The sequence below is a fragment of the Grammomys surdaster genome, unplaced genomic scaffold, assembly GCF_004785775.1.
Source record: "Grammomys surdaster isolate TR1022 unplaced genomic scaffold, NIH_TR_1.0 195, whole genome shotgun sequence".
In the NCBI taxonomy this organism is placed as follows: Eukaryota; Metazoa; Chordata; class Mammalia; order Rodentia; family Muridae; genus Grammomys; species Grammomys surdaster.
Genome location: NW_021604640.1, coordinates 366,574 through 390,589, shown reverse-complemented (window position 1 = coordinate 390,589; position 24,016 = coordinate 366,574). Strand labels below are relative to the sequence as shown.

At 37.2% G+C, this 24,016-nt stretch overlaps 1 protein-coding gene across 4 annotated transcripts in view; it reads left to right on the top strand.

The window, feature by feature from the left end:
* Prrg1 (proline rich and Gla domain 1) overlaps nucleotides 1-23,897 on the top strand; it is a 109,239-nt gene extending 85,342 nt beyond the window's left edge. For 2 of the 4 annotated variants that reach the window (XM_028769944.1, XM_028769947.1), the window contains exon 4: nucleotides 22,464-23,895. In XM_028769944.1, the coding sequence (XP_028625777.1) occupies nucleotides 22,464-22,949 (486 nt within the window). In that variant the 3' untranslated portion in view covers nucleotides 22,950-23,895. Of the gene's footprint in view, nucleotides 1-22,463 lie in introns of all 4 variants that reach the window. The other 2 variants (XM_028769945.1, XM_028769946.1) reach the window with 2 other exon arrangements.
* The last annotated feature ends 119 nt before the right edge of the window (nucleotides 23,898-24,016 follow it).

Sequence of the window (24,016 nt, the reverse complement as noted above, 5' to 3'; positions counted from 1 at the left end):
TGTGTATCTGGTTTTATGTGGAGGTCCTTTATCCACTTAGACTTGAGCTTTGTACAAGGAGATATGAATGGATCAATTTGCATTCTTTTACATGTTGTCCTCCAGTTGAACTAGCACCATTTGTTGAAAATGCTGTCCTTTATCCACTGGACAGTTTTAGCTCCTTTTTCAAAGATCAAGTGAACATAGGTGTGTGGGTTCATTTCTGGGTCTTCCATTCTATTTCATTGATCATCCTGCCTGTCTCTGTACCAATACCAAGTAGTTTTTATCACTATTGCTCTGTAGTACAGCTTGAGGTCAGGGATGATGATTCCTCCAGAAGTTCTTTTATTGTTGACAATAGTTTTCGCTATCCTGGGTTTTTTGTTATTCCAAATAAATTTGAGAATTTCCTTTTCTAACTCTGAAGAATTGAGTTGGGATTTTAATGGGAATTGCATTGAATCTGTAGATTGCAATCTGTAGATTGGCAAGATGGCCATTTTTATTATATTAATACTCCCAATCCATGAGCATGGTAGATCTTTCCATCTTCTGAGATCTTCTTTGATTTCTTTCTTCAGGGACTTGAAGTTATTGTCATACAGGTCTTTCACTTGCTTGGTTAGATTCACACCAAGGTATTTTATATTATTTGCTACTATTATGAAGGGTGTCATTTCCCTAATTTCTTTTGCAGTCTGTTTATCTTTCATGTAGAGGAAGCCTACTGATTTGTTTGAGTTGATTTTATAACCAGCCACTTTGCTGAAGTTGTTTATCAGGTTTAGGAGTTCTCTGGTGGAAGTTTTGGGGTCACTTAAGTATACTGTCATACCATCTGCAAATGGTAAGATTTTGACTACTTCCTTTCCTATTTGTATCCCTTTGACTTCTTTTTGTTGTCTAATTGCTCTGGCTAGGACTTCCAGTACTATATTGAATAGGTAGGGGGATGGTGAGCAGCCTTGTCTAGTCCCTGATCTTACTGGGATTGCTTCAAGTTTCTCTCCTTTTAGTTTGATGTTGGCTACTGTTTTGCTGTAAATTGCTTTTGCTATGTTTAGGTATGGGCCTTGAATTCCTGATCTTTCCAAGACTTTTATCATGAAGGGATGTTGAATTTTGTCAAATGCTTTCTCAGCATCTAGTGAGATGATCATGTGGTTTTTTTCTTTGAGTTTGTTTATATAGTGGATTACATTGATGGATTTCCATATATTGAACAATCCCTGCATTCCTGGGATAAAAACCTACTTGATCATGATGGACGATTGTTTTGATGTGTTCTTGGATTCGGTTTGCTAGAATTTTATTGAGTATTTTTGCATCGATGTTCATAAGGGTGATTGGTCTGAAGTTCTCTTTCTTTGTTGGGTCTTTGTGGGGTTTGGGTATAAGTGTAATTGTAGCTTCATAGAACAAATTGGGTAGTGTTCCTTCTGTTTCTATTTTGTGGAATAGTTTGAAGAGAATTGGTATTAGGTCTTCCTTGAAGGTCTGATAGAATTCAGCACTAAAGCTATCTGGTCCTGGGCTTTTTTTGGTGGGGAAACTTTTAATGATTGCTGCTATTTCCTTAGGGGTTATGGGACTGTTTAGATGGTTTATCTGCTCCTGATTTAACTTTGGTATCTGGTATCTCTCTAGGAAGTTGTCCATTTCATCCAGGTTTTCCAGTTTTGTTGAGTATAGTCCTTTGTAGTAGGATCTGATGATTTTTTTAATTTCTTCAGTTTTTGTTGTTATGTCTCCCTTTTCAGTTCTGATTTTATTAATTTGGGAACTGTCTCTGTGCCCTCTGGTTAATCTGGCTAAGGGTTTATCTATCTTGTTGATTTTCTCAAACAACCAACTCTCGGTTTTGTTGATATTTTGTATTGTTCTTTCTGTTTCTTTTTGGTTGATTTCAGCCCTGAGTTTGATTATTTCCTGCCTTCTTCTCCTCCTGGGTGTATTTGCTTCTTTTTGTTCTAGAGCTTTTAGTTGTGCAGTCAAGTTGTTATTGTGTGCTCTCTCCAGTTTCTTTTTGTAGGCACTTAGAGCTATGAGTTTTCCTCTTAGCACTGCCTTCATGGAGTCCCACAAGTTTTGGTATGATGTGTCCTCATTTTGATTTAATTCTAAAAAGTCTTCAATTTCTTTCTTTATTTCTTCCTTGACCAACTCATCATTGAGTAGCGAGTTGTTCAGTGTCCATATGAATGTGGATTTTTCATTGGTTTTGTCATTATTAAAGACCAGTCTTAGTCCGTGGTGATCTGATAAGATGCAAGGGATTATTTCAATCTTTTTGTATCTGTAGAGGCCTGTTTTGTGACCAATTACATGGTCTATTTTGGAGAAGGTACCATGAGGTACTGAGTGTCTTGGTTTAGTTTCTGTTTCCATGATCTGTCCGTTGCTGAGAGTGGGGTGTTGAAATCCCCCACTATTAATGTGTGAGGTGTAATGTGTGTTTTTAGCTTTAGTAAAGTTTCTTTTATGTATGTAGGCGCCCTTGCATAGATGTTCAGAATTGAGAGTTCACTATGGTAGATTTTTTCCTTTGATGAATATGAAGTGTCCTTCCTTATCTTTTTTGATTACTTTTGGTTGATATTAGAATGGCTTCTCCAGCTTGTTTCTTGGGACAATTGGCTTGGAAAATTGTTTTCCACCCTTTTATTCTGAGGTAGTTTCTGTCTTTGTCACTGAGGTGCGTTTCTTGTATGCAGCAAAATTCTGGGTCCTGTTTGTGTATCCAGTCTGATAGTCTGTGTCTTTTTATTGGGGAATTGAGTCCATTGATGTTAAGAGATATTAAGGAAAAATGATTGTGGCTTCCTGTTATTTTTGTTATTAGAGGTAGAATTATGTTTGTATAGTTATCTTCTTTTGGGGTTGTTGGAAGATTACTTCCTTGTTTTTTCTAGGTTGTAGTTTCCCTCCTTGTGTTGGCGTTTTCCATCAATTATCCTTTGAAGTGCTGGGTTTGTGGGAAGATATTGTGCAAATTTGGTTTTGTGATGGAATATCTTGGTTTCACCATCTATAGTGATTGAGAGTTTTGCTGGGTATAGTAGTCTGGGCTGGCAATTGTGTTCTCTTAGGGTCTGTATGATGTCAGTCCAGGCTCTTCTGGCTTTTATAGTCTCTGGTGAGAAGTCTGGTGTGATTCTTATAGGTCTGCCTTTATATGTTACTTGACCTTTTTCCCTTACTGCTTTTAGTATTTTTTTCTTTGTTTTGTGCATCTGATGTTTTGATTATTATGTGATGTGAGGTATTTCTTTTCTGGTCTAGTCTATCTGCTGTTCTGTAGGCTTCTTGTATGTTTATGGGCATCTTGTTCTTTAGGTTAGGGAAGTTTTCCTCAATAATTTTGTTGAAGATATTTACTGGCTCTTTAAGTTGGGAATCTTCATTCTTATCTATACATATTATCCTTAGGTTTGGTCTTTTCTTGTGTCCCGGATTTCCTGGATGTTTTGAGTTAGGAGTTTTTTGCATTTTGCATTTTCTTTGACAACTGTGTCAATATTTTCCACCGTATCTTCTGCATTTGAGATTCTCTCTTCTACCTCTTGTATTCAGTTGGTGATGCTTGCTTCTATGACTCCTGATCTCTTTCTTAGGTTTTCTATCTCCATGGTTGTCTCCCTTTGAGCTTTCTTTATTGTTTCTATTTCCATTTTCAGATCCTGAATGTTTTTGTTTAATTCCTTCTTTGTGTTTTCTTGCATTTCTTTAAGGGATTTCTGTGATTCCTCTTTAAGGGCTTCTTTCTACCTGTTTACTTGTACTCTTCTGTATTTCTTTAAGGGAGTTACTTATGTCCTTCTTATAATCCTCTATCATCATCATGAGAAGTGATTTTAATTCTGAATCCTGCTTTTCCGGTGTTATGGGGTGTCCAGGGCTTGCTATGGTGGGAGAACTGGGTTCTGATGATGCCAAGTAAGTTTGGTTTCTGTTGCTTGTGTTCTTGCGCTTGCCTTTCGCCATCTGGCTAACTCTAGTGTTACCTGCCCTCACTGTGTAAGACTGGAGTCTGTATTTCCAGTTATCTTGCTTGTGGCAGAGCGTCTCCGAGTCCAGATGTCTCTGTGGTCTTATGATCCTAATCTCCTGGGTGGAAGAACTCCTGGGACTCAGACCACCTCTTGGATCTGAAATCCTTCTGCTCTGTGTGCAGTGGTTCCTCTAGAATGGCTCAGGATTTAGTATTTCCACAGGAGCAGACCAACTCTGTGTCTGCCCCAGCCCAAAGGACAAGACAGGGGTGGAAGGGAAGTGGAATTCCGGAGTGGCGGGGTTTGGGTAGCTGGTGGGTCCTGAATGTCCCTGGTTCCCAGATGTAACTCTGGGGCTTAGGGAGTGAAGTGGAGTTCTTACCGGCTGCTCTGAGTGCAGTGGTTCCTCTAGGATGGCTCAGGATTCAGTATCTCCACAGGAGCAGACCAACTCTGTGTCTGCCCCAGCCCCAAAGCGGATTTTTTTTAATATTTGTTTGCTGCCTTCTTTATGGTTTCAAAGTCTGTCACATAAAATCATTTATATAGTTAAAATGATAGCATTAATAATAGGGTGTTATTGGAAGGCATTAGGTCAAAGTAATAATGTCTAACCTGCTTCAAGGCAACTATTTCAGAATCATGTTTGTTACATTCTGAGAACCTACTAGAGTAACAGAAAAAAAAAAAAGATTAGCTTTTGAGATTTGCTTTTTCCTACAGTTTTTAATCTGTGTGCATATTAAAATTTCTTACTTAAAACAGATTTTGTGACATATTCATCTTTCTCAAATACAGATTATGTGAATAGCATTCATGAAATATTTATGTGTAACTCTTTAGCTAATTGAGTGCACACATTTAATTATAGATTGGGAGAAAAGACATGCTTAGTTGTTCTCCCTTTCAGCATGTAAGTGCTTCAGATTTATGCAGATGTTAACATGCTAAATAACTACTATGTAACAGACATAGGATATATAAAATGTTGAGGTCTGATAGAAGTGACTGACTAGACATGAAAATTCATGTAAACATTTAGTATGTATTGTTTGGCAGGAGGGGAATTGCGAGTCTAACCCAGAGACATGCTAGGTCAACATTTTACCACTGACCTACATTCCAACCTGAAATTCACAGCATTATGTTTGTGCATTGTGCTAAGTGTTAAATTTAGTGACTTCACGCTAGGCAAGTGGTCTACTAAGCCATATTCTATTTCATCTTAAATAAGTAGATTTTTTTTGTCCTTTACATTTCAATAAGATAGAAGTAGTACAAATTTTCAGAATGTCATTCTGAAACCTCAGGGAATGAGATCTGATTTAGTATCTCAACTCTGCCACCTACTGACTGTAGTATTTTCAATTAAACATTTCATCTTTATAGATGTTAATTTTACAAACATTTTTTAGGTGTGAGATTATGTGCTCTGTACTTCCTATAACAGACAAATCCTACAATGAATATATTTCATTCAAATTTTAGCTGCTGAGTTATAGCTATTTTATTTAGGACTCATATTTCTGCCTGATAACTTTTGCCCTTTTTCTTTTTTTCTGAAAATGTGTGTGTGTGTCTGTGTGTGTGTGTGTAGATAAGGAGATAAAATATGGAGGAGTGAGTTCTCATCTTTTTTTCAGTTTATTTCTGTCACTATACTACTGCCACCCCCTTCCATCTTCCATATTACAGTAGAAATGCTAGGATTACAGATGTGTGCCATCACATATGGCTTTTTTCGTGGGTAGGATCTAGGGTCAAGCTTGGTTTTCAGGCTCTGCTAACACTTTTACCCATTGAACCATTTCTCCTGCTTCTACCTGGGTTTTTAGGATGTAAAGCATCTCTGTGTGCTGGAACTTTTAATCTTGAGATATTGTGAAGAAAATTCTCTTGATTGTTTCAGAACATCTTTTTTCACAATGTAAGGCTTACTTTGTTTGACTCTAGAATAGTTGACCTCAAACTTTAAAGGATCTGGAAATAGTTTACGTGCTTATCAAACTTGTATAATCCTATCTGATGCTTAGTTCTATATTCTTTCCTTATCTCTCTGTGGAAATGAGAATTGAATAAAGGGTGGGCAAGTGTTCTGTACTGAGCTACTTCATATCTCCAGCCTGGAAAAGAAACTAGAATTCTTTGAAGAAATGATTGACTATAGGCCTGGCACTTATTGTAGTATTAGAAAATAAGGACATGCCAAAAGAGAAAAAATGAAACTAAAACAAAGGGTAGAAAGATGATAAATGGACTTGACAGTTAGCTTTAAGGAGCCCCAGTGACTGAAGCTTAGTACTTGGAACAAGAGGATAAATAATATAGTATTGGATTATAACCCAAACCATAACATAAATAGACTCTCAAAATCTGTTTCAGTGGCATGCCTCCTCCAGCAAGGCTATACCACCTCCCAAAACATGTGCGACCAATTGGGGACAAGTGTTCAAATACATGAGCCTATGGGAGACATTCTTCATTCAATGACCAGTAACAATTTATTTTATTATTATTATCATCATTATTTTTACTTTCAGTTCTTTACAGTGCTTTTTGAATACTCCTTGGGATAGACAAAGTTAATATTTTTCCATCTTTAAACCAGTATTGTGAATGCTAATAATAATACTAGTGGTTTTTTGGTTGTTTTTTTTTTTTACTGGAATTGAAGAAACTTATTGCTTTTGATTCCTAGTTCACTCCTCAAAAAGCAACATACGATGCTAGATGGTACACTCAAAAACAAGGTAGGATGTCTGGAAGAGAAACAAACAAACAAACAAAAAACACACAAAAGAAATACAGAGGTTGAGATTCCCTGCTATCTGAGAACCAGAAATATACCTTAGTCACTTAATAGGTGTGATGGTGAAGTTGTGTTTTAAGAGAGCTGTCTTTAAATTATGTAAATTAAGGTGGTTTCATTATAAATCTTTGTAAAGGAACAAAAAGGATAAACACATTTATATAGCTATTGAACTTCCTTAAAGCTACAGAAATTCCTTTTTTTTTAATCTGAAAATTAGAATGTATCATAAAGATCCAAGCTGGAAACAATGGTGCACACCTTTAATACCAGCGCAGAGGCAGGTAGATCTAGATGAGTTTCAGGCCATCCTGGTCTAGATACTGAGTCACAGAACAGCCAGGGCTATACAGTGAGACCCTGTCTCAAAAAGCAACAAAAAATTTGTACTGATAAGTAAAATGAGATTAACAAATAAAAGTTAATCCCCCCCCTAAATAGATTTTTAGTAGTATGTGCCTAGCATGTGAACACAAATTACCAGTATCAGGAATGAGAGAGACGGCATCACTATCGATAGAAAAGAATAATATTCCCTTATCTAGTTATTATCATAAAATTAGGCTCGACTTTTTCTGTTTTTAATATCAAAATCTTGGAGTTTTATTTTGTTTATATTTCACAGAATGCTGCCCCTTTTAAAAAGCTATTGTCTTTCTTTTGCTTGATTTGGATGTGTATTGCCTTGCTCAGTTTTGGTACATAGAGTAGAATTTTTCTATTTTGAGATGTTATTTTTCCCCTTCCAAGTGTTATACTATTTGAATCTTTTTAGGTTTATTTATTCAATCATTTGGAGACTCAATTATTACTTATAAAAGGACTTTAGATAAACATTCCATTTGTACTTGAGAATATGCTAATATAAAGTGTAGGCTAAAGTTTTTCCAATACTTAAATATTATTACTTTCTTTTCATATTCTCTTTATGATCATACAAGCAATTGGCCTATGATTGATAGGAGGAGACCCCTGTGGCTTTTTAAGCATCTCTCATGTATTCAAGAAATAACGTGCACTTTCACAAATGTTTAAAATTATAATGAAATTATGGCTCAATACGTGAAGATATCTATACACAGAGAGAATCACGTATATGAAAGGATATCATTATCAGACCACAATAATGTGTGAAGAAATTCTACATTTTGTCCTGACTAGTTATACTCACTAACCTGAAAATGAAAAAGATACCATAATGAACAAATAGAATTAATACTAAAGGAAAAATAGACAAAACACAGAAAACAGAAGAGAACTTTCAAGAACTTCAATTTCATGATCTTTAAATTGTTAAGACAATAGAGTTAATATGAACCATGAACAATAAAGGAGAAAAGAGAGTACTTAGATGATATAAATATTGTAAAATTAAAATAAATAATGGCAAGACTGTGAAGTCTTGTAGAAAGCTGAGGGAACTTAGGGCTTGCGTGCCTCCACCTGCCCCTGATTCTTGACCTCTCTTTTAGAGGCATTCCCTAGTGGCGAACTCCAGTTCCACACCATCTGACAACACCCTCTCACTGGCACCAGACATATACATAGTACACATTCATACATATTATATAAATACTCCTATACATTGTATAAATCTAAATTTAAGAAAAGTTTTGAAGTTGGTCGTTGGGACTGAAGCGGGTAGCTCAGGGTTAATGGCGCTTACTGCTTTGGGCAAGGACCTGGATTGATTGCCAGCACGCAGCAGAGTGGCTCACATCCCATCTGTAAGTGGGTATTGTATGCATGTGATGCACAGACATTCATATAGGAAATGTGCATATACATGAAATTAATAAATAAAAAAGAAAGTGGGGAGGTATCCAGATGATTTACTAAAACACCTTTGTACTTATTTATAAATAACTTTTAAAAATTAACACTTTTGTGTGCATTGGCTCATTTATGCTAGGGTATGTATGTGCTATGGGCCGCTGCTCTGATGGAAGTCAGAAAACAGTTTCTTCCTTTCATGTGTCCTGGTGATTTAACTCAGACTGTCCAACTGAGTTGATGTCCGTCACCCTTATCGCCTGAATCATCTCTCTGGCTCCAAAAACTTTTATAATACTGTATCCATATAGCTACAAAAAGTAGAATTCACACCCTGACCTCTGACCCTTCCACCTCAGCATGGACAATTGACACCTTTCGCAGCCTGTAGATCTCTGACCCTTACCCTTTAAAGACCCGCCCCCTCCATCATTACTTCCTTCCGGTGTTGCCTCCCACTCTCGCTGCCTCTTCCTCTTGCCGTTGCCGCCATTACTTCTTTGCCTTGCTACCTCAGACTTGCTTCAGACAAGCCGGGAGCCCCACATTCTCAGGTTATCCCAACACCCAAAATGGGATTACCACGCAGGCCACGTCGGCGCCAACGGCGCCGCTGCCCTCTCCGCACTTCCAGTGCGAGTATCGCCTACCCGCTGATCATCTTGCCAGCCGCCCTGACTGCTGCTTTAGCCTCTCAAGTGCGACAGAACTACCACCCTGACTGCGAGGCTGCTGTAAACAGTCACATCCAGTTCCAGCTCTATGTCTCCTACATCTACCTGTCCATGGCTGCCTTCTCTGACCGCGGAGGTTTGAACAAGAAGTACTTCACCCGCTTCTTCCTGAGCAAGTCTCATCAGTGGTCGGCACTTACCGAGAAGTTCCTGACGCTTCAGAATGAACGAGGAGGCCGCATTTCATTCCGTGACATTGACAAGCCAGACATCAATGAATGGGTTGATGGCCTTGCATCCATGGAATGTGCCTTCCACCTGGAGATGACTGTCAATGAAAGCTTCCAGGACTTGTATCTGTTGGCTTACAACAAAGGAGATGCTCATCTTTGCAACTTCCTGAAGCACCAGTGTCTGCAACCTCATATGAAGGAGATCCGGGAGATGTTTGCCTTTCTGTTCAACCTGCGCCAGGTAGAGGCTGGGAAAGATGATGTTGTTGAGTATCTTTTCAGTAAGCTTCACCTGGATGACAGCAGCTCAAAGAATTGACTGGTGATTGTCGTTGGGTCACCAGACTCAGACCCATATTGCCCTTAGAGCAAGTTCACTAGTCTTTCTGTTTCAATTGTTTTCTATAAAGTTCTTTTGTTCTCAGCAAAATTAAGTGTCCACTTGATTTATTTATACAAAATTCTCACCTTTAATGAATGAGGTCAGATTCCCTTAGTATCCAAGGGTTCCAAATATTTGCAACTTCATCGTCTTATGGCCTGGGTCTTTAAAAGATTGGGAGGGACAGAGGCATTCTGTGGCCCCTATGATACCAGGTTAACCTTCTTATAAACCTTGTGAGCATGGGATAGGGTAGCATAGTGGGGTAGGATGTGATTGGGTAGGTAAAGTAGGGTCTTGTTGTCTGGGCCTAGTACATGTATAACTGAGAGATTGTCTATGGACTTTAAATAAAGGAAACAAAATGGAGCAAACATTTTTTAAAAGTAACCTTAGGCTTCAATTGTTCACCTGCCATGTGAGTTCGTTAGTTCAATCTCTGGTACCCTCCAAAACTAAAGGAATTTTTCAACTTTCCCTAAATACTTTTAGCTTAATAAAATTAATGTTTCTCAATTCTAGGTAGCAAGAAAGAAGCCATGAAATTGTATGTAGCCAAAACATGAGTATGACCAGGTCACACTGGGCCATGGTAATAATCGGTTTGAAACTTAGCCTGATTTTAGGGTATATTTATTATGATCACCAATAGGGCATACATATTGCCTTCAGAATGCTTCTGTTCCTGTTTCTTATAAAATAAAGATATTTATACCACTAAAATGATCACACTGGCCCCTGCTCCCAAAAATGATCACACTGGCCCCTGCCTCCTTCTGAGGCCTTGCCTCCTCAGAAGGGCTGAGAAATCATGAGGTCAGACATAAAGGTCGTATTTAAGCTATTAAATATAAAAGCATAAATTCTAAATAAATGCTAAGTCATTAAACTGGCTGCTTTAAATAATGTAGAGGATGGGGAGAATTAAAGTAGAGATCAGTTACAGTTATATAATTATAAGAGGGGATTTATTAAACGAACAAAGGCTGGATTTTGCTAAATGGCTGTGTACAAGCTGATCAGCTTTGGTAACTCAGTCTGAGAAGCCAGAAACCTATAAAGGAGTATCAGTTAAACTTCTGTAACTACCCTGCACTTATAAGTAGGAATGCAGGGAGGAAAGAATCTGATGTCTGATGCATGTAGGCCATCATTGCAGCAATACAATTAGCATTTTAAAAAAGTTTGTACAGCCATGTTAGCTTTCTCTTTTGTCTTTTTAATTAAAATTTATTGTATATGTATGGGCGTTTATGTCCATGCTAATAGATAGTACTTCTTATATTCAAATGCCCTCATACCTTGTTTGCTTACTTTCTTGCCAATCACCTTTGGAGTCATTCTCACAGATACATCCAGAAGTATACTTTACCAAAGTTGTAGCCTTTTCTTTATCCAGTCATGTTTATAGCCATCAGTCACTGGGTCCAGTTCAGGTGAAAGAGTAGTGTTGCCTGAGCTACTATGCTTATTGAGAGTTTATAGAAAACTAGACATATTCCAGATGGAACAAGTAAACTTGATTTATCCACAAATTGGTGGTAACGAATGGGAGATGGCACATTTATAGACTTTGCAGTTTAACTATTGGTGATGATGCTATTGTTAACTTGAAGATGCTTGCAGTGGGCACACCTGGGCTAAAAAAAGTAAAGAAAATATGTTATATAAAATTTTGTATTCCTTTTACACATAAAAGTAGGAATGCCATGGTAGAGTTGGAGACAATGAGCATGCTCTCTCTTCCTACAGAAACCCAGGTGGATTGTCAGGTTTTTAAATAGACATTTGAGAAACACTGTCATATAGAGAATGCTCACCAGAAAGAAACCAGAACATGCCAAGTACAGCCAAGCAACTGCTCATTTAGAGGAGGCCCCCCAAAGAGATATTCTTCTTACCTTAACCATTACCTTATTCTAGAATTTGCACTGGTATTCATTCTCAGTGTGTCTGCCTGGTTTAGATTTTAGTATAATCTTTGGGTGTGTAGATAAGAATTTATACATTACTTGTCTCAATGTGGGAACAACAGCTCTTCTGGGTGTGCAGCTACCCAGCCAGCACTTGCCATATTCTGTTTTCTTTCTGGGAGCTTATCTAGGTTCATGACATCAGTACCATCCATAGTGTTTCTCAAATGTCTATTTTTAAAACCCTACATTCCACCTCAACTCCTATGAGGCCAGGAAAATGGCCTCCATGGTCTAATATATTTGAATGCTTGGTTTCACAGTTGGTAGAACTGTTTGGGAAGAACTAGGTGATATGGCCTTGTTGGAGGAGGAATGTCACTGGATATACGCTTTAAAGTTTCAAGAGCATATACCATTTCCAGTTAGTTACCCTCTCCCCCCTCCACCACCACCCCCACACCTGGCTCATGCTTGTGGATCAGAATGTAAGCTCTAAGCTCCTGTACCAGAGTTCTGCCTGCTTGCCTGCTGCCATGCTGTTACAGTCATGGACTCACCCTCAGAAACTGTAAGCCTCCAATACACTTTCTTCCATAAGCTGCCTTGGTTATAGTATCTTGGAGCACACCAATAGATGTTGGCTCATCCTGCCCGATCCCAGGTCTCTCCAGGGCTGAGTGGGATGGTGAGTGTCAACAGCCCAAAAGAAACACCACCCGGCCAGGAGTCTTACAGCAGGAACTCAACTTTAATGTAACAACCACTTGTTTATATAAACTTGGAGCATAGGGAGGAGGGGTTTTGGTGGAGTGAGATGACTTGGGGGCGGGGAAGGGTGACAGAGGGTATGGGGTGACTGACAGGGCCAATGGCAAAGCTGTACATCAGCAATGGTGGAGCAGTGGCAGGGCCAAACAGGTCTTGCTGAGTCACCCCAGTACAGAAGTGACAGAGACAAGTCTCAAAACTTGAGCCAGTCTTAGACTCTCCCACAAGGCCACAGAAACTGGAGCCAGGCTCGGGTTTGTCCACAAGGCCCAAATCGGGGCCAAAATGGGGCGCAACAAATAGAGAAGTGGCTAAGACAATAACTGTATTGATTCTTTTAAAAGTACTCTATTAAATTTATTCTTTGACAATTTTAGGCATATATAAAGTAACACTATTATTATCATCACCCTTGTTCTCTTATGTCCCTTGTCATTGTCACTCTCTTATATCCCTTCCATTTCTTTAACCTGTTCCCTCCTTGTAAGTCCTTTTCCCAGATTCTTGGCCCTTTTTTCATATTAGTATACAAAGTGTTAAATATCATTATGATAGTTTTGAACAAATGACAGTTTTGAGCAATGTATGATCAATTGATTTGCATCCCTACATTTCCTCTGATACCCCTACCTTCTTTGTAGCCCTCACCTCAGTCTCTTTTCTTCTTTCATGGTCTGTGTATCCTTTTGCCCACCTCTTTCATTACTTACTGTTATTCTCTCTTGGTCTTCTTCCTGTGTGTGTATGTGTGTGTGTTTTGTTTGTTGCTTTACCCACCCTTAGACTTATTCATATGTATACATGTATACATTATAAGATACCCTCTGCATATGGGATAAAATATGTACAGTTTTTCTTTTTTTAAAAAATATGCCTCTTCTTGCTTCTTATTACACTTTCCAGGACCATCTATTTTCCTGAGAATTTAATTATTTCATTTTTCTTTATAGCTCAATACTACTTTTATATGTACTGTATTTTCACTGTCCATTTACCTATTGATAGACATCTTGGCTGGTTCAATAGTTTTTGTTATCAGTCTTTACATTATGTGTATGGGTATTTTGGCTACGTATATCTTTGTACCATGTACATGTGGTACCCAAGAAAGCAGGAAGAAGGTGTAGGATACTATGAAACTGGAATTATGAGTGTTTGTAAACTGCTGTAATGTTGGGTACTGGGGATTAAGCTTGAGTTTATTAAAAGAGCAATTAGTGCTCTTAACCACTAAGCCATCCCTCCAGTTATATTAATCAAGTTTCCATAAAGTGTTCTTTCTCCTTTGCCACCCCCAGTCTAACTTGTTCTTCTTACTATCTTTCTTTAGCTGATTGAGAAATCTCTCTGTAGACTTTTCAATTCTGTGACCAAATACTGAACAAAACAATTTCAAGGACAAATAATTTGTTTTGGCTTTATTTTTAGCTGGCTTCACAACTCTGGGCCTAGGGTGAGGCAAAATGTCACAGTGGAAGGACATAACAGCTATCGGCTTACATTATGGCTGCCTGGAGGACAGAGAGAGAAGGACCTAGAAACAAGCTAAATCTTTCCAGGACATATCATTAATAACACATTTCCCACAACTGGGCTTGACCACCTACCTTTTATCAATTCCCAATACTATTATATTTTGAATCAGTGGCAAAGGATTAGGGCAGAGCCCTCAGGATCCAGACATTTTCTAGCTCTCAACCAGGTCTTTACTATATGAACCTGAGCATGTTTCATATTCATATTTATGTTCTGTCTCTCCATATGCAAATGTCAATACACTGTTTTTTCCTACACATGAGAAGAAACAATCATTTTGTGTATTATAAAACTCAGTTCATTGTGGATGCTTCTTGTTTCTATGTTTTAGAGGAACATTTTGCTATTGTAGTCTTTTATCCATAGATTGCTGGGTGAAAATCTTACTTTAGATACTTGTCTTCAATAATCTTTCATAATTTCTTTAAGTCTCTGTCTCTGTTTTCCTCTTATGTAAAATAAGGATGCCAAAAGAATTATGAAGATTATATATGTAAATCATCTAGTTCATAACACTGTACTTCATGTATTATACATCAACCACCATGGCAGCCAGTGTCATTTTATATCTAGTTCTAGATTTTTTTTTTCTGGTACTTAGGCTTTAGAAAATGGAGTACACATCACATATTTTGCCACTGGAGGTCTCTCTTATATTACAACTAATAAGATCACTGTACATTTAAAAGGGAAAATTCTTAGCTGTTGCTTTGTCAGGAAGATAGATGGCATCCTTGCACTTCTTGAATAGAAGAAGAGCAAAAATTTGTAGTGTTAACCCTGGTCTCCAGGGTATTTGAACTTAAAACAGACAAGAGTAAATTGTCAAGATTGTGAAGTAAATGACCAAATGGGACCACATTAATGCTGCTAATATCAGCCAGGCAGTGTTATCACACACCTTTGATCCCAGCACTCAGGAGGGAGAGGCAGGCCGATGTCTGAGTTCCAGGACAGCCTAGTCCACAGAGTGAGTTCCAGAACAGCCAGGGCTACATAGAGAAACCCTGTCTCAAAACACAAGGGGGGAAAGTTTACTAACATCATCATAAATAAAGTTAATCATTTACTTTTTGGCATAGATGTTTTCAACCTATTCTGTAGTATGGTCACCAAAAAGCTTTGGAAATATCACCTAGGCCTCTTATCAGACTAAATGTCTTAGCCTCTGGGCTAAAACATTGGTTGGCAGGCATTGAAAACTAGTACATCATATGATTCAGAGTGGTCTGTGGCCTAGCATTAGCCATCTGGCCTCATAGCTTGTTTATAATGCAAATTCTAAAGCCTCATCTTCCTGAATTAGAATCTATACCTTAACAAGTTACTTTGTAACGAGTATGTACTTTGTGTTTGTGAAGTATTCTTCATCATTCTGGTTGTCACCATAGATACATCTTAAAATAGCTTAGGATGCTGGAAAAATAACAGTGCTCAAATGATTTATGCAGTCATGGCCTCATGCACACACTGGACCAATCACTGAAAATATACTGTAATTCAGTAACAACTGAAGTAGCAAATGTCCTAGAAAACCAGAAAATTTCTGCTTTACATTTATGTTTTATACATACATATATAAATACCAAATATGCACACTTTTAATCATTCTGTTTTATAAACATTTTGGCAACTTGTTTGTTTTATTGTGAACATGAGCTAGAAAAATACAGCCCAGAAGCCAAATCAAGCCAATCTGTTCTTGTAAATAATTCAAAAGAACAGATATATGGCCATTTGTTAACACCACTGTGTTTCTACAGCAACAGTAAAGTCAATAGGTAAGACAGAGACATTATGTCCTACAAAGTCTAAAGCATTAATTACATTAATGGGAAATGTTTGCTGCTACAGACGTTTTTAAGATTTATTTTTTATGTGTAGTGAATGAGTATTGGCCTGCATGTATATATGTTCATTGCATGCATGCCAATGTCCTCAAAGTTCTGAAGAGGATGCCAGGTCCTCTGTAACTGCAATTATGAGTAGTTATTAACTGTCATAAGGGTGCTGGGAACCTAACCCCAGGTCTTGTGTAGGTAGGACTGTTAACTGGTCTGGTGAGCCAATTTTTTTACCCCTTTATGATACTATTTTATAGTAACATTTAATAGTATATAAATGTATCTGGTACTGCCAAATAATTCTCAATTTCTCAACTATTTTTATGACTCTGATGTGCTCACATTTATTTGCCCAGTGATTTCTGTAACATAAGTATTATTTGGCAGAAATAAAAGCAATATACTGAACCGTTTTAGCCTAGAATGATACCACTGAACTTCTTGTCTCCAGCCACTTAGAAATATGGTAGACACTTGGCTACTTACCTATATGAGTTACTTTTCCATGAAAATGACAATAAATATTAGACCGAAATAATTTAAAAGAGAAAAATGTATTTTGGCTTATCATTTCAGATTTCAGCTTATCGTGGCATGAAATATCTTGTTAGAAGAGCTCAGTGTGAGCACTATAGTGGAGGCTTTTCACAACACAGCACACCAGGTAGCAGAGATTGAAGTCAGAAAAAGGGACCTGGTGTAAGTTTCAAAGGCCCATCTCTAATGACTAATGAATCCCAGTTAGGCCCTACTTCCTGAAATGTTCCACAGTATTTCAAATGCCACATTGGCTGGTGTATTAGTTACTTTCTTTTTACTGCGACATAACAAGCTGTGCCTAGAGGCACACACCTTTAATCCCATCACTCAGAAGCTAAATGCAGACGTCTGAGGCCAGCCTTGTCTACAGAGTGAATTCCAGGACAACTGAAAAACATAGTGAAACCATGTCTCAAAAACAACAACTTCAAAATAAATAAATACCTTACAAGAAAAAAGTTAAGGATGGTTTATTTTGGTGGAAGCATGAGGTATCTTAACACATTGCCTCCACAGTCATAAAGCAGAGAGATGAATGCTTAGCCTGATTTTATCCTTTCTTCTTTTTTATTCAGTCCTAGATCCCAACCCATGAAATATCTTCGACATTCAGGGTGGTTCTTTCCACCCCAGTAAAATATCCCTGGAAAGGGACCTTACAGGCATACCCAAAGATTGTATCCCCTGGGTAATAATACAAATTCAGTCAAGTTGACAACTGAAATAGACTACCACAGGGTCTAGAGAGTTGACTTAGTAGTTAAGAACTCTTGTTTCTCTCGCAGAGGGCTTGGATTTGGTTCTCAGCCCTCACATGGTAGTTCATCACCTTCATAGATCCAGTTCCTGTGGTTCTAACACCCTCTTTAACCTTTGTGGGCAACAGGCATATATAGTATACTATATGCCTGGGAGCAAAGCAGTGTAATATAATCAATTTTAGCTAACTACTACATTTCTACCCTTGTGCCAAACACATCACTTTAAATCATAACATTCCCACCCTTAACTCTCAAAGTCTTATAGCCAACTTGTAATACAAAATTCCAATTTCAGAAATTCCTATAGGATTAACAATTTAAATGTTGCTCAAAAGTCCCACTTAGAAGTTTAATCAAAGTTCAAAACAATTTCTGTACCTGGGAAAATACTTCCCTAGGTGGCCAGTTTGGAGCAGAGAACCCCTGTAGTAGTATTCTCAGTTTCTGACTGGCTCTTTCCAAGTAAATTTGCATTTTTCAGATGGGTTTCTCTATGTATTCTTGGCTGGCCTAAAACTCAACCAAGCTGGCCTGCATTGCAAATGCTAGGGTCAAAGAGTGCAAATACACCTGGCTCGATTGAACTTTATAAATTTTCAAATTTCTATTGTTCCAAGGCTGAGAAATAGAGTTTCTCTTTAGCTGCTTTCTGTACACCCTATGTTTGCAACCCATTTTAAAGTTCATATAACTTGCTTATACTCTGATTTGTTCCTTTCTTTAACAAAGTGGATATTTCTCTGCTCTCTGTTTTACTGGAAATATGAATAAGAACAGTGAGCAATAACTATGTCTGTTACAGCTTGGATGTTATTTTCTCTTGAAATTTCTTCCACTAAATAAATTAGTCCATTACTTTTGCATTCAGCCTCACACAAATTTTCAGAAGATTGCTCAAGTGGCCTGACTTTGCCCAAGTGTAGTATAAGTAGCCAGAATCCATCTTACCAATAGCATCCTTGTTCCCCTCTGGAATGTATGTACTGAGCCTCCCCTGTCCTTATTTAATATTTTATTTGTGTGTATAATTTTATAGACTTCAGATCCATGGCCCATTAATCTCTGCTTATAGCATGGTAAGGTTTATCTATCTAGCCCACAGCTGCAAACTCTTCCACATTCTTGCCATAAATTTTTCCACATAAACTTATCACATGAACAGATTTATGACTGCAGTTGACCTACTTCTTGGTACCAGTTCTCTGTATTAGTTACTGTCTTATTCCTGCTATAAAATACCTGACTAAAAGCAACTTAAGGAAGAAATGGTTTATTTTACTATAATGCCTGTGGGGAAGGCATGATGGGCACAGTGATTTTTATCTGTAGTGACAGGAAAATTAGGAAGATGGTCTTATTGCATCCATAGCCAGGAAACAGGGAAAGATATTCATTCAGTCATGGTACCCAGATGACTTTCTCCTTTTTTAAAAAATTCAGTCTAGTACTCTCACCACTGGATTAGTGCTTTCAAAATTCAGAGTAGGCCTTTCATCCATAATTAAATCTCCCTGAAAATACCCTCAGATATACCCAAAACCATGTCTCCTAGCTAATTCTAAATCTAACCAGCTTGACTAATCCGAAAGTCTAAACTATAAAAGTTAAGCAACAAATATTCAACGTTTTAGCCATTAGAAAATTTTTCTGATTTAAATTGTAACATTATAAGTTAACCATTTCATTCCTTCCTTGATAAGTCAACAGTGATTTTGAAGCAGTGGCAATATGTCAAGTTCTAAAAAATAAATCACAATAAGTCTGCGTTAAGTAAGCATAAGCACCATGTCCCTTCAAAATACTTGCTTTATTAATTTCTCCTGCTTCTATGATTACTGTGCATAAAGAAAATGTTCTTAACACCTTAACACCTCTTCCTCCTCCCCCTCCTCCTCTTCTTCTTCTTTTTTTTTTTTTTTTAAGAGAAGGTGTCTCTATGTAGTCCTGCCTGGCTGTCCTGGAACTCACTTTGTATTTCACAAAAATCTTCCTCCCTCTGTCTCCAGAGTGCTGAGACTAAAGGTCTATGTCACCATGCCCAGCTGGTATATATATTTTTAACCTTGCTTATTCCCTCTTAATTTTCTATTATTTATTTTTGTTTTATGTGTCCTAAGTGTCTTTTCTGAGTGTATATTTGGGAGCCACTTGAGTGTAGAACCTAGGAGGTCAGTAGAAGGTAATAGATCTCCTGGAATTAAAGTTTTGGACTATGGTGAGATGTCATGGATTGCTGGGAATTACATTCAGGTCCTCTGGAGAATAGCAAGTGCTCTTAACTGCTGAGCCATGCCTCTTAGCCTCCTCCTGATTAAGACATGATTAAGGGACAGTAAGATGACTCAGTGGATAAAAGTACTGGTGCCAGGCCTCATGATGTGAATTCAATCCTAGGGCTCTTAAAAAACTTAAAAAACTGTTTTAGATTCATTCATTTTATTTTATGTGTATGAATGTTTTCCCTCTGTGTGTATTCCATATGTATGCCTGGTTCTCTCAGTGTTCAGAAAAAGGTGTCAGATATCCTGAAACTAGAGTCAGAGTTGGTTTTGAACCACTGTATGAGTACCAGGAACCATGAACAGGTCCTCTGTAAGAGCAACAAATGCTCTTAACCACTGAGCTGTCTTTTCAGTTTCCTTGCTGATTTTTTTAAACTGTAATTAATCATGAGTATTTACATATCATTTAGTAAATGATATATTTTTCATAGAGGATCCAAGTTAATCTTAGAATCACAGAAGTTTGCAGTAATCATACACCTTAGAGAGGATATCATTTTGAATCATTGTAATGTCCACAAGCACTTCAAATACTGTATGGGTATAAGATTGTAAACATCACATTTTAGGGCCCAGAATCTTTCTTTCGAAGATTTGGTATTTTATGTAAAGGTTATAAACCTAGTATATGTGATTTTAAAACCCCGTGTATGTGTCAAATTGGAAACTGACCATGTCAGAATTTTTTAAAAAGTCATAGTTTGGACATGAAGAATCCCTCATAAGGCTCATATGTTGAACTCTTTATCCCCAGCTGGTAGAAACAGTCCTAAAGACATGGTTAAGGGACAGTAAGATGACTCAGTGGATAAAAGTACTTGGTGCCAAGCCTCATTTTGTAACTTCAATCCCTAGGGCTCATATGATAAGGAGAAAACTGACTCTTAAAGGTTGTCCTCTGACTTTACACACATGCTGTACTGTGTATACGCACACAGACACATGTATATGCACCCTAGATAATAAACATTTTAAAGAAGTGATTGGATTATCAGGCTTCTGGCCTAATCAGTATAATAATTTACTTGGTGGATTCATATTAATGGAAGTTTATGGAAATTTTAGGAGGTAGAACTCCATAGGAGGAAGGTCTGTCATGCAGGCATATTGTTGGGTGCTCTGTTTTGTACTAGGTTCATTCCTCAATCCATATTTGCTTCATGGTACCATAAAGGGAGAAACTCTGTAGCACCATATCTATCATTATGTATTGCCTCAGTGCAAGTCCAGACACAACAGAGGCAGGGACAAAGGACTAAAGGCAGTGAAACCAAAAGCCTATTGGCAAAACAAACCAAAATAACAGAAAAACAAAACTCTTCCTTCTTTTAAATTCTTTTTCTTCAAACTTCTTTTCAATGATAACACAAAAGTGACTAGCACAAAAAAGGAAGAAAATAAGGACAAGGGAGGATGTGAATGATACCGAAGGTTCCCTAAATCAAGATAATAGGTTAAGTTAGTCATTTGGAAGCAAGGGCTTAAGTAGATATAACATTCATTGTAATCATTACTATTGAGTGTTTATATACAAGAAACTTAACTAGATGTGCTACATGTGCTATCTGATTTACTGTTTAAACAATTTCTATTGTCCCACTTGACAGGTAAAGACTCAAGAAGAAATGTGATACCTTATAATTACATGATGTTTACTTTGCGTCTCCTAAATAGTTTGAAACAAACATGAAAAGTTTTAAATACCCGATATTTTTTCATTTGGAATTTAAAGTCTACGTTCCAGAGTACATTGACAGAATTTCTGCACCACCCTAATGCTTCTTGTGGGAATTTTATGTATTTTATTCATAGACAACATCTGTATATAAAGCATTGCAGTTGATAAAAGGATTGAGGATGGAATGTATGTTGGGTTCCTGAAACAAAACTATTAGGAATCAAGGTGTATATCTGCTGAATGTTTGGTACTAAAAACATATAATAGCCTTAACTAGCAGATATTATTAATTTTGATGGGGCTTACATAATAAGAATCTCACATTTGGATATGGAGAGTGACAGTTCATAACCATATGTCTGTATGTGCTTCCATTTACTTGCATATCTATATTGCAAGTACTCTAAAACAGCCCAGCCCTTTGACTTACATTTGTAAAGGTAAATGATTTGATACTATCTTTTTAGCTCTTAAGTGTTTTTTATTTTGTATATACATATGTGTGTGTACATATTCTTTGTCCATGTGAGATAGGGATTCAGCTCAGATTCTCATGCTTGCATAGCAAGCACTTTATCTACTGAAACATCTCCCTACTCCTTGAATTATCACTCTAAAACACCACAGCTAGACTATGGTTCTTTTCCAAGTGCAAAATTCTTTCATACTCTTAAAATGTCACAGCAAAAAGTGTAAATAACTCTAACTAAATCTTAAAGAGCTTTGAGTTATGACTACTGTAGGTAGGCAGCATCTAGAATGAACACGATCTATAGATAATCCCTGACTAAAAGTGGTTTCACTTAAAAATTTTCAACTTTACAGGGGTGTAGAAATGATATACATTTAGTGGATACTGTATTTCAGCTTTGGGATTTTGAACTTTTCGTTATCTAGCACTGTTGAGTCAATCACTCTTTATGGATACTGGTGAGCACCAACAAATGAACTGCAGCCCTTTGCTATCCTCAGTCAGCCATGGAACCACAAGAGACTTGAAACTTCAATGTGTGGAGCCATAAACTATGATGGTTGATAGTTAGATTCATTAAATATAGCAAATTAATGATGTTTTTACCTGGTAACCAGTTTCTCTGTGAATAACTCCATTCTAATAATAGGCTACTCTATTTGTTATTTACTGGTGTAGAAAATAAGGCTGTGTCACTTGACCTAACACATCTGATTCTGTTTTTTTGTCAATATCTGAACACAAGTATCTGTTTATACTTAACCATGTTTTGATCATATTGATTATTTTTACCTATTTATTTTGTTTTGTATTTATAGAAGGAGTTTTGGAGCACATACACAAAAGCACAACAAGGAGAAACCAACAGAGGAAGTGACTGGTTTCAGTTTTATCTTACTTTTCCATTAATCTTTGGCCTCTTCATTATTCTCCTTGTCATCTTCCTAATCTGGAGATGCTTTCTAAGAAACAAAACTCGGAGACAGACAGTGACTGAAAGCCACATTCCTTTCCCTCAGCATCTTAACATCATTACTCCACCTCCTCCACCAGATGAAGTCTTTGATAGCAGTGGATTGTCTCCAGGATTTTTGGAATATGTTGTTGGGCGATCAGATTCGGTTTCCACTCGCCTTTCCAACTGTGACCCCCCACCAACCTACGAGGAAGCCACTGGCCAGGTGAACCTGAGAAGGAGTGAAACAGAATCTCATTTGGACCCACCACCAGAATATGAAGACATAGTCAACTCCAGTTCAGCTAGTGCCATTGCTATGGTGCCTGTGGTCACCACCATCAAATGAAGCTGCAAAACTTTTTTTACTTTAATCATTTCTAAAATACTAATGGAAAAACTTTCTAGCACTTTACTACTACATAAATGTGCATTGACATATTTTATTAGACTTTTAGAGCATACCACTTCATATTTACTGCTTTGATTTATCTTAATTTTATTACTTATTACAAAATCATTATCTGTGGTTTTTTTTTTTACAAAGGGAAACATGAAAGAAAGACATGTCGGTGGCAGTCTTTATGTACTGTAAAGAATGCACATGTATATATATAGCCACATGTGTACCATCCAATTTGTGTACAACTAACTTCTACCACACCACCCATAAAGACAGCATTACTCACCAAAATTGAAAAGGCAGGGGTCACAGACAGTATATGTGATTGACAACAACATGCATGTTTCTTAATTAAAGACATTGGTCAACTTCCTATTTCTTCTTTCATGAATGGAACAAATATGCATGGATTCATCCTCAATATTAGAAACATCTCAACAGAGAGAGACAAGAGACAGAGCATGTAGCATTTATTATATGTGCTTGAAATCATTGATCATTAGTGGCATTTAGCTCATTTTGTACTGGGGTTTTTCTTCTTGGCTGATTACCAAACACTGTCCCATTAAAATTTTCTTAGCATCTTTGAATGTTTCATCCCACTCGTATTAATATCTTGCTTGCAAGTATTTCTAGGTAATGAAGTAATGTTTGTGTTAATGACAGGGAGTAGATACTGACTACTCCATTGCTTATTGTGTGATTGGCAATAATTTTTTATACTAATTTTTATTCTCATCGCTACTGCAGACTCTCCATATACCCAAGAATTAAGCCAAAATCAATTTTGAATCGTTTTCTTAATGTTTTGCACAGGTTAAAAGTCTTACTCTCAAAATTATTAGTACACAATTTTTCATTTAGTTATAAACTGTGACTTTTGTGTTAATGTTCTGTTGATGGAAGATTACACAGTATCTGCTATAGTAGATGCACACTAAATCTAGTTTAGTTCCGCATAGGTCTCATTATGTTACTGTTACATATATATATATATATATATATATATATAT